General features: G+C 34.9%; 1 protein-coding gene across 1 annotated transcript in view; it reads right to left on the bottom strand.

The window, feature by feature from the left end:
* Positions 1-12,366, bottom strand: part of LRP1B (LDL receptor related protein 1B) — a 1,473,103-nt gene that overhangs the window by 1,131,282 nt on the left and 329,455 nt on the right. Inside the window, exon 3 of the mRNA XM_065880137.1 lies at positions 8,689-8,826. Coding sequence (XP_065736209.1) covers positions 8,689-8,826 — 138 coding nt within the window. The remainder of the gene's footprint in view (positions 1-8,688; positions 8,827-12,366) is intronic.

Here is a 12,366-nt window from a genome sequence, read left to right on the forward strand (position 1 = left end):
ATTGAAGTTGTATAAGTTAGTTTGAAATCACTGTTAAGAAGAGAGATGGGATAGCCTCATCCACCAGAGGGCAGACAGCAGAAGAAAGAAGAACTATAATTCTGCAGCCTGTGGAATGAAAACCACATTCACAGAAAGAGAGACAAAATGAAAAGGCAGAGGACTGTGTACCAGATGAAAGAACAAGATAAAACCCCAGGAAAACAACTAAATGAAGTAGAGACAGGCAACCTTCCAGAAAAAGAAGTCAGAATAATGATACTGAAGATGATCCAGGACCCTGGAAAAAGAATGGAGGCAAAGATCAAGAAGATGCAAGAAATGTTTAACAAAGACATAGAAGAATTAAAAAACAAGTACCTGGAAGAATTAAGGAACAAACAAACAGAGATGAACAATACAATATACAATAAATGAAATGAAAAATACACTACAAGGAATCAATAGCAGAATAACTGAGGTAGAAGAATGGATAAGTGACCTGGAAGGCCAAATGGTGGAATTCACTGCCATGGAACAGAATAAAGAATGAAAAGAAATGACGACAGCCTAAGAGACCTCTGGGACAACAGTAAACACACCAACATTCATATTATAGGGGTCCCAGAAAGGGAAGAGAGAGAGAAAGGACCCAGGAAAATATTTGAAGAGATTATAGTCAAAAACTTCCCTAACATGGGAAAGGAAATAGCCACCCAAGTCCAGGAAGCACAAAGTCCCAGGCAGGATAAACCCAAGGAGAAACAGGCCAAGACACATAGTAATCAAACTGACAAAAATTAAAGACAAAGAAAAATTATTTCTGGATAAAAACTCTCCAGAAAGTGGGCACAGAGGGAACCTACCTCAACACAATAAAGGCCATATATGACAAACCCACAGCAAACATAATTCTCAATGGTGAAAAACTGAAAGCATTTCCTCTAAGATAGGAAAAAGACAAGGATTTCCACTCTCACCACTATTATTCAACATAGTTTTAGAAGTCCTAGCTACAGCAATCAGAGAAAAAAAGAAATAAAAGGAATCCAAATTGGAAAAGAAGTAAAACTGTCACTGTTTGCAGATGACATGATACTCTACATAGGTAATCCTAAAGATGCCACCAGAAAACGACCAGAGCTAATCAATGAATTTGGTAAAGTTGCAGGATACAAAATTCACGCACAGAATACACTAACAACGAAAAATGAGAAATAGAAATTAAGGAAACAACCCCATTCACCATTGCAACAAACAGAAAAAAAATACCTAGGAATAAACCTACCTAAGGAGGTAAAAGTCCTGTACTCAGAAAACTATAAGACACTAATGAAAGAAACCGAAGATGACACAACAGATGGAGAGATATACCATGTTCTTGGATTGGAAGAATCAATAATGTGAAAATGACTATACTACCCAAAGCCATCTACAGATTCAATGTAATCCTTATTAAATTACCAATGGCATTTTTTACAGAACTAGAACAAAAATTCTTAAAATCTGTATGGAGACACAAAAGACCCCAAGTAGCCAAAGCAATCTTGAGGGAAAAAAACGGAGCTGGAGCAATCAGACTCCCTGACTTCAGACTATACTACAAAGCAACAGTAATCAAGACAATACAGCACGGGCACAAAAACAGAAATATCGATCAGTGGAGCAGGACAGAAAGCCCAGAGATAAACCCACACACCTATGGCCAATGAATCTATGACAAAGGAGGCAAGGATATACAATGGAGAAAAGACAGTCTCTTCAGTAAGTGGTGCTGGGAAAACTGGGCAGCTACATGTAAAAGAATGAAATTAGAACCCTCCCTAACACCATATACAAAAGTAAACTCAAAATAGATTAAAGACCTAAATGTAAGCCTGGACACTATAAAACTCTTAGAGGAAAACATAGGAAGAACACTCTTTGACATAATCAAAGCAAGATCTTTTTCAACCCACCTCCTAGAGTAATGGAAATAAAAACAAAAATAAACAAATGGGACTTAATTAAACTTAAAAGCTTTTGCACAACAAAGGAAACTATAAAAAAGACGAAAAGACAACCCTCCAAATGGGAGAAAATATTTGCAAATGAATCAATGGACAAAGGATTTAATCTCCAAAATATATAAACAGCTAATGCAGCTCAATATTAAAAAAACAAACAACCCAATCCCAAAATGGGCAGAAGACCTAAATAGACATTTCTCCAAAGAAGACATACAGATGGCCAAGAAGCACATGAAAAGCTGCTCAACATCACTAATTAGAGAAATGCAAATCAAAACTACAATGAGGTATCATCTCACACCAGTCAGAATGGGCATCATCCAAAAATCTACAAACAATAAATGCTGGAGAGGGTGTGGAGAAAAGGGACCACTCTTGCACTGTTGGTGGGAATGTAAACTGATACACCCACTATGGAGAACAGTATGGAAGTTCCTTAAAAAACTAAAAATAGAATTACCATATGACCCAGCAATCCCACTTCTGGGCATATAACCTGAGAAAACCATAATTCAAAAAGACACATGCACCCCAATGTTCACTGCAGCACTGTTTACAATAGCCAAGTCATGGAAGTAACCTAAATGCCTATCGACAAATGGATAAAGAAGATGTGGTGCATATGTACAGTGGAATATTACTCAGCCATAAAAAGGAACGAAATTGGGTCATTTATAGAGACATGGAAGGACCTAGGGACTGTCATACAGATTGCAGTAAGTCAGAAAGAGAAAAACAAATATCGTATATTAATGCATATATGTGGAATCTAGAAAAATGGTACAGATGAACCAGTTTGCAAGGCAGAAATAGAGACACACATGTAGAGAACAAATGTATGGACACCCAATGGGGAAAGAGTCGGGGGGAGGAATATGAGAGAGAGAGAGAATTTGGGATGACATTTTAATAAAGAATATCTCTTTTTTTAAGTTAGATCCTTCAATGTTAGATCATTTTAAGCTATTAATATGTCTATGCACCATTTTTTCTATATTTACAAAATTTTGTCTCCATACTTATTCTTAAAAATAAATCTGTCTGGGGGGATAGAGCACTAGTTAGTATAATATTAACATTAATCAAAGATGTAAATCCACTACAAAAATATTTATTTCCAATAAAAAATCTTAGATTATCATTTTGAATTCTGGGCTATGATATAGAGCCAAATTACTTAGTTACTTTTCCCAAAGGTATTCAGTTAGCTATTTAACTGTCTCTAGAAGTCAACATATTCAAACAAACAGCTGAAACTTGAAATCCAATTCTTTTTAGCAGGATTAGTTTACAAGTGTATCTGATAAATCAGTGTTAAAAAGTCAAATATCTTTCTAATTAAGCAGAAGTTAAAAAAACTAAACCTCTGAAAAATGAATATATGTACTTATGTATGTACATATATATGTGAACCTATGCATATATGCTTATATATGTACACACCTCTATACATATATATAATTAGAACAGTCTGCAAGAAGTATACTCTCCTAATTTCATACATGTGTCATTGGTCAACATAAACTACATCTGCAATAGTCTTGCAGAGGAAGGATACACTTGTAGAAGATCTGTTCTTTCTAGGAATTGTTGCTTTGCTTCTGAGAAGCACTAATTTGGCCCTGAAACCAACCAGTGTCAAGGATCATAGCCATTCACTAAACTAACTCAATTGCTTAAACTAATCTCTTTGGAGAAAATGCTTACACTTAAGATAGATCTGAGACTATCTGATCACCTTAACACAACCCAACACAAAGAAAGAATACAGAGGATCTACTCAGTTGCAGGAGCTTTAGTAATCAAACGTGGCCTGAGCACACAAACCCAGGTCCTCCTGGCTAATTCCAGTTTGCTTGTTTTCTAGCTCTAGGTTTACTGATGTTTCAAGTGACTTGAATACACACTGTGAAGTTTCCCTCCATGTGCTTTAAGCTGTATGTTGCTGACAGATACACTTTCTATAACACTGCTTAGAACTGTACCTCTTTTCCATACCTTTGTTTTCAGATTCTGCATGCTGAAATCCCCTTCTGTAGCATGGTAAGCTCATTTTAATTTAGAAAGAGATTGGTAGTACTTTTCAATGGGAACTTTTAAAATAGAAATAGAACAAGATCCGTTCACACAATAAAATGAAAGTAAAAACAATAAAATGCTCCAAATTCATTTGTTTTCCTTATTGAATTCACTAACTTCTTTCTTTCCTTCCTTCCTTTTTGGTAGCTAAAAGCTATTCTGATGCTGCTCTGAAATCAGTGTTGTAATGACTAACGAAGCACCACCACAAGATAAAATTTGTTTTTTTCATTTTTCCAGAAAGGAGAGTCCTGAATTTGAGTTAAGAATTAATTCCTAACTCTTCTATTAAATTTAATTTTGTCAAATCAATTAATTAAATCTAATTAATTGGGGTAGATTAATTCCTTTTTGGAATATTTGAAATATATGAGATCCACACAGAAGTTTTAAGGATTACTAATTTTCCTATGGTGAATCACTGTAGTTATTAATAAGGTTTGCCATTTACCTTGGTCCATTTTGAGAAAGCCTCTAATTTGTAAATTACCTCCAGGATTTTTTGGCATCATCTCATAAGAATTTACTTTTATGAATAGTGATATAAAAGAAAAATATATAAAATTTTAAACACAAGTCAGTGTCTAAAACAAATACATTAAAATAAACATATTAGAATTACTAGAATCTAAAATAAATACATTAGATTGTAGGTAGAGAAAAATGTAATTGCATATCAGGAAAATTATATTCTAATTGGCAAGTAAAATAATCAAATGGAATTTTAAAATTTCTTAATATGCATTATTTCAAGGAGTTAGATGATACATACAAGAATCTTATTCTTCTTTAGGTTCCTGATCAAATACACCAAATTAATATATTATACACTCATAATCATGTAGGAAGAGGTTTAGAAAAGAGAAATCAGAAAAGAAGAGTATGTGTGTCTGTGTATGCATACTTGTGTGTCTGTGTGGGGACCTTTTCAGATGTCAGAGAGTGTCATTCCCTAATCAGTTTTAGTAAGCTCTTCACACACTTATCCCCTTGAATTTAAAAGGAGATTGGAATGCTTACTGGAAAACATAGATTACATAATCACTTTTTTCGGGCCACAGAAGAGAGAATCCCTTTTTGCAGTGACCGGAAGAGTTCCCATATTCTTTTAAAAGAGTAATAGCACAGAGCACACCACAGAGACTGTCAGTCCCTTGAGCATTTAAATATGCGAACGTTTTGCACTGCAAATGTAATTTAACTAGGGTTGTGAATAAAAAGAGGGCTTCTCTTCTTTATAGCTACTTTAAATGTCAACAAAATGAATTATCTTAAGAATGTCAAATACTAAAATGGTGTTTTGATACACCTCAGTCCAAGTATTCTCCATTAGTTGAATTTGTTCACTTCCTCCAGCATTCTGGAAGAAGGATTGTTGTGGAACTATCCTGTATTGAGAGGCATCATACTGTATAGAATATGTTTTCATTGCTCATGCAATTCACATATAGTGATATTACCACCAATATGAAATATTATGCAGGAAGACATGAAATTATCTGAAATATAGTGTGGTGATTTTGAAGGTTCATATTGTAAAATTTTTACAAGCACAGTCCTATATATAAGTACACCCATATGCAAAAATCCACTGTGTTCTTTAAATGAAGCTAAATTATGGAGATTAAAATATCAGTGTTATAGAAAATCATTAATAATAGATATCTTTTCATTACCCTTACCAAGGAGAAATTGATTTTTTCTAGGAAACCATTCAGAAAACAATTCAGTTGATACAAAAGCATTCCCAAGACCAAAATATCACCTCCAAAATGTTATATTTTTCTCCTTATTAATTTTCAGAAAGGCTACAAATATATCACCAAACGTACTTTGGAACTTTTATGAGTATAAAGAAAACATACCCATCTTTGAATTGTGTCTTAGGCTTCATAATTATTTAGAGTGTGTGCTTGGAATCCAACAAAAAGGAAGAAATGGGAAGAGAAGTGATTTAAAAAGAATTTTTCTACAGAAAAAAGCATTTCTAAAAATCAATGTGATGTTTGAATTAACCTGGTTTCTTTCTTTATTGTATGTCTATAGTAAATGAAAAAGTCCTTAGAGACTTGATGGGGCTGTTGCCTAATGAACTCTTCAGAAAACATCTTTTCATTGAATGTGACCCAGAATCAGGAGGAAGGTTGAAGGTGGGAAAGTACACTCAGTTCCCATGATATACTTTTGCATATAATCAATCATCTTTTCTAAACACAAACCATATACATGTGATAAATCTGGTGTTGCTTCCAAGATTTCTATTTTGTCTATGTGTCTGGGGCACCCTATCAGGCCAAGCAGGGAAACACATTTCTGATTTTTCTTTCTCAATGCAGAAATACTTTATTAAACCACTGACTCTGGAATCACTGTGCCATTCAGTCATCTTGATCCTACCATTCTATGTAGTTGTGCAAGGCCACAGAATTAGGTGAAAACCCCTCTACTGAGGTAAATAACAGGTAGAGATCCAAATATACTTCTTATTTCTAAGTCCACCACAGGTCATAATACGTTAAGTCTTTTAAAACACTTTATTTGGTGAAATTTAGAAATATTAAAAAGGCCAAAGTGGTACAATCAACCACCCACTGGCAAATTAAGAAATAAAAAAGACTGTCACTGTGATAAAGGTATGAAACTTGGAACAGTTGGAAACTTAAAGTAGAACAGGAAAAAAGATGGAAGCGTAAGCAGCTACAAATTCTAAACCTCAGTCTGAAGTACATGCTATCTTTTCAAAAATCAACAGAATTTAATATCATTTTATTTTTGTTCAGATATTGAATAGTTAGTTGATCCCCTGTTTTACTATTAACATATCCCTTTATCTTTTAAATCCCAGCTCTAAATTTTATTAGAGAACTCAGATATATTTTTCATATGATCCACAGCACTGAAATATGTTTAAGATATTCAAATCTGTATAATCACCTCTGAGAAGTATTTGGCAATGTGATGATTTCACTCTTTTAGAAGCGTAGTCACACATGTCTATCTGAAATTTTGTTTTAAGTGTAATAAGAACCCTGAATTATAACTAAAGCAAATAGAATTAGGCTCTAGAAAATATAATTTCTGTAAAGAAAATTAAACTCTTTAACTTCTATTACTTTGTAATTCACTAATTTACTTTCTATTAATATCACTTTTAAAGCTATACAATTATAAAAAGGAGTACATGTCACAAAGCCTCTAAATAAAAATAAAATTTCTTATTAATTATTATTACACGTGTTCATAAGTAAAACTAAGAATCAACTGGCTCCTTATGTGACCCTGTCAGAGTTCAAGGCTAAGAAAGGAAACTTGGCCAAAGAAGGAAGACCTTTAACTTCTCAATCTGAATATGTCTACAGGGCCAGAGTAATTGGACATCCTTTTAGAAAGAGGGAAAAGACCTAGTGATCCAGCTGATCTATGCTGTCTCAACATCCTTACCACTTTGAATTACCTTTCTAAACAAAGATTTACTCTTTTTCTAATATATGTCTCCATCTCTGGTGTTGAATCAGTTTATTTCAGCCCAAATGTGGGAAACTGGCAGCCAGTAAGCCCTGTCAGATCTCCAGACAAGTTGCGTTAGGCCTGTACATTGCTGACCATACAATGTTTAAAAAGCAGTAGCTAACTTTGGACACTTTAAACACAAAGATGTGGAGCTCCTCCTGAGAACCTGGAACTTTTGGTGACCTAGGACCTTTCCAAAATGGTAGCAATTTAGTGTCAATCTGTCCAGACACCAGACACGCATCTCCAGCTTTCTACAGTTCCTTCCATTCTTTATTGTCTCACTGACCTCGACACGAAGAACGTGTTACTCTTTGACAGTTTCCATAAACATCCTTTGTGTTACATTCAACATGCTAGAATCCGAGTTAGAACCTTCTGATTCAGTGGTTTCTTTCCCACCTCCAAGTTGAAGACGGATTCACTTGACTGAAACCTTGATTCTGTTTCCAGATCACAGTACTTACCTTAATTCTCAACTTTTTCCTGTTTCTTTGTCTAACATTTTATCCTCCCCTTCCCAACCAGTTCTATTGGAATATACCAGTTCCAATTAACTTTTTATAAATTTGAGATTTAGTTACTCCTATCATTAGTATATAAGTAAACTTTTGACCACTGTAGAACGTAGGTTTTTAACAAGAATGAAAATTACAAGAAAGTTAACAGTATAACTTCAGGGAAATAATATTAAGGGAAAATTTCCCATGATACATTCTAGTAAAATATTTGATTGCAGAGGTTTTACTTCAAATACCCTTTGTTTAAGCCACAGTTCAGAGAAACAAGTTATATATATATGGTACCAATACTGCGACTAAGACTTCTCTTTTGTCCTTTGCTCAAAAGTACTCCTTTCTATGATAAGAGCCCAACTTCAAAGTCTAAATGTGTGGGGTTTTTTTTTTTTCCAACAGCATTTTTCAATAAAGCACAATAGTCACAGCTTTGAAATGCACATTGAGTGTCTCTGGCAATAAAACTCATGCTTTCTCAATAACTGGTAAGGTTGTGGTTGAAAGAAAAGACAGGTTATAGGCTCTCTTTGAACTTTCATGAAAACTATGAAAAATTCAATATTTCAGTTGTATTTTTCCACAAATGGACTCACCACGGCAATGAACTCCTTCATCATACCCATCTGAGCAGTCCAGGACGCCGTTGCAGAGCTGGGATAAATGAACACATTTGTTGGCACCAAGGCAAGCAATGTGATTCAAGGGGCACTTGATTTCTACCTCCTCAGGACCTGGAAAAATGCAAGAAGGAACACAGTGATTTAGCTTTTTTTTTTTTTTTTTTTTTAACACTAAAACTGTTAAGCATGAGAAATCACTAGCATGAATTCACAAAATAAAATGATAGGCAATACTACCGGAGGGCAGCTCTGATTCTCAGAGACATCAAAATTGGCCTACGTAATTAAAAAATACCTAATTTTTAAAGGCTGCATAGGAAATAAAATAATATGTATGTTTTTCAAATAATGCACTTAAAACACAAGTATTCTTTCAACCCTTAAAGAGGCATGGATTGAAAATCTAAGGGTTGGTTTGAGTCACTGTTCTATTTCTTATCCTTAGATAAGTGGACAAGGTGCTTAAACCCTGTAAGTTTCAAGTCCTGCAACTGTGAAATATGAATAATGGCAACTTCTTGGCATGGCTCTTTTTATTTATTTTTTTTTTATTTTATTTTATTTTTTAATTGATGAGTACACATCAAGTGTTAGGCACTAAGTGCTTTACATGTATTAACTCATTTAATCTTCCTAACAGCCTTTTGAACTGGTACTATCTCTGTTCCCGTTTTATAGATTTGGAAACTTGAGATATCAAAGCTAAATAATGTGACCAAAATACAGCTGGAATTATCCTATGTTATGTCTGAGTGCACAGAGACCCCAAATGAGTTATCAGCAGTTCTACAGTGAACAGGAACTGGGGGTTAGCACTAGAACTCACTGTACAGCCTGACCATTTTAAACAAACAAATCCATCCATAATACGCAAATACATACAGAAAGGTTCTTTGTGCTTCCTGAATAAGGAGGCCAGATAATCTGTACAGACACTCCTCTAGAGATGATCAACTAGGGTTCGGGAAGATCTTTTCCCTTGTATTCTTATAATGCAAAATACTATTAGATGAATGGATACTGTGCTTTTGCTCTGATGCATAGCTACTTTGAAAACCTATACACTGAAAACATTTGGTTTTTGAATTTTATATTATTTATTTTTTTATACAGCACATCCTTACTAGTCATCCATTTTATACACATCAGTGTATACATGTCAATCCCAATAGCCCAATTCATCACACCACTCCTCCCACCCCCCGCCGCTTTCCCCCTTTGGTGTTCATACGTTTGTTCTCTGCATCTGTGTCTCAATTTCTGCCCTTCAAACCGGTTCATTTGTAACATTTTTCTAGGTTCCACATATATGCGTTAATATACGGTACTTATTTTTCTCTTCCTGACTTACTTCACTCTGTATGACAGTCTCTAGATCCATCCATGTCTCAACAAATGACCAATTTTGTTCCTTTTTATGGCTGAGTAATATTCCATTGTATATATGTACCACATCTTCTGTATCCATTCATCTGGCGATGGGCATTTAGGTTGCTTCCATGACCTGGCTATTGGAAATAGAGCTGCAATGAACATTGGGGTGCATGTGTCTTTTTGAATTATGGTTTTCTCTGGGTATATGCCCAGTAGTGGGATTGCTCGGTCATATGGTAATTCTAGTTTTAGTTTTTTAAGGAAACTCCATACTGTTCTCCATAGTGGCTGTAACAATTTACATTCCCACCAACAGTGCAAAAGGGTTCCCTTTTCTCCACACCCTCTCCAGCATGTATTGTTTGTAGATTTTCTGATGATGCCCATTCTAACTGCTGTGAGGTGATACCTCATTGTAGTTTTGATTTGCATTTCTCTAATAATTAGTGATGTTGAGCAGCTTTTTGTGTGCTTCTTGGCCATCTGCATGTCTTCTTTGGAGAAATGTCTATTTAGGTCTTCTGCCCATTTTGGGATTGAGTTGTTTGTTTTTTTAATATTGAGCTGCATTAGCTATTTATATATTTTGGAAATTAATATTTGTCCATTGATAAGTTTGCAAATATTTTCTCCCATTCTCAAGGTTGTCTTTTTGTCTTGTTTATGGTTTCTTTTGTTGTGCAAAATCTTTGAAGTTTCATTAGGTCCCATTTGTTCATTTTTGTTTTTGTTTCCATTACTCTAGGAGGTGTATCAAAAAAGATCTTGCCGTGATTTATGTCAAAGAGTGTTCTTCCTATGTTTTCCTCTAAGAGTTTTATAGTGCCCAGGCTTACATTCACGTCTCTAACCCATTTTGAGTTTATTTTTCTGTATGGTGTTAGGGAGGGTTCTAATTTCATTCTTTTACATGTAGCTGCCCAGTTTTCCCAGCACCACTTATTGAAGAGACTGTCTTTTCTCCATTGTATATCCTTGCCTCCTTTGTCATAGATTAGTTAACCATAGGTGCATGGGTTTATCTCTGGGCTTTCTATCCTGCTCCACTGATCTATATTTCTGTTTTTGTGCCTGTACTGTATCGTCTTGATTACTGTAGCTCTGTAGTATAGTCTGAAGTCAGGGAGTCTGATTCCTCCAGCTCCGCCATTGTCCCTCAAGACTGCTTTGGGTGTCCGGGGTCTTTTGTGTCTCCATACAATTTTTAAGATATTTTCTTCTAGTTCTGTAAAAATTGCCATTGGTAATTTGATAGGGATTGCATTGAATCTGTAGATTACTTTGGGCAGTATAGCCTTTTCATAATACTGATCCTTCCAATCCAAGAACATGGTATATCTCTCCATCTGTTGGTATAATCTTTAATTTCTTTCATCAGTGTCTTACAATTTTCTGCATACAGGTCTTTTGTCTCCCTAGGTAGGTTTATTTCTAGGTATTTTATCCTTTTTGTTGCAATGGAAAATGGGAGTGTTTCCTTAATTTCTCTTTCAGAATTTTCATCATTAGTATATAGGAATGCAAAAGATTTCTGTGCATTAATTTTGTACCCTGCAACTTTACCAAATTCATTGATTAGCTCTACTAATTTTCTGGTGGCATCTTTACAATTCTCTATGTATTGTAATCATGTCATCTGCAAACAATGACAGTTTTACTTCTTGTTTTCCAATTTGTATTACTTTTATTTCTTTTTCTTCTCTGTCGTGGCTAGGACTTCCAAAACTATGTTGAAAAATAGTGCTGTAAGTGGACATCCTTGTCTTGTTCCTGATGTTAGAGGAAATGCTTTCAGTTTTTCACCATTGAGAATGATGTTTGCTGTGGGTCTGTCATATATGGCCTTTATTATGTCGAGGTAGGTTCCCTCTATGCCCACTTTCTGGAGAGTTTTTAATCATAAATGGGTGTTGAATTTTGTCAAAAGCTTTTTCTGCATCTATTGAGAAGATCATATGGTTTTCATTCGTCAATTTGTTAATATGGTGTATCATGTTGATTGATTTGCATATATTGAAGAATCCTTGCATCACTGGGATAAATCCCACTTGCTCATAGTGTCTGATCCTTTTAATGTGTTGTTGGATTCTGTTTGCTAGTATTTTGTTGAGGATTTTTGCATCCATATTCATCAGAGATATTGGTCTGTAATTTTCTTTTTTTGTACTATCTTTGTCTGGTTTTGGTATCAGGGTGATGGTGGCCTCATAGAATGAGTTTGGGAGTGTTCCTTCCTCTGCAATTTTTTGGAAGAGTTTGAGAAGGATGGGTGTTAGC

The sequence above is a fragment of the Phocoena phocoena genome, chromosome 7, assembly GCF_963924675.1.
Source record: "Phocoena phocoena chromosome 7, mPhoPho1.1, whole genome shotgun sequence".
In the NCBI taxonomy this organism is placed as follows: domain Eukaryota; kingdom Metazoa; phylum Chordata; class Mammalia; order Artiodactyla; family Phocoenidae; genus Phocoena; species Phocoena phocoena.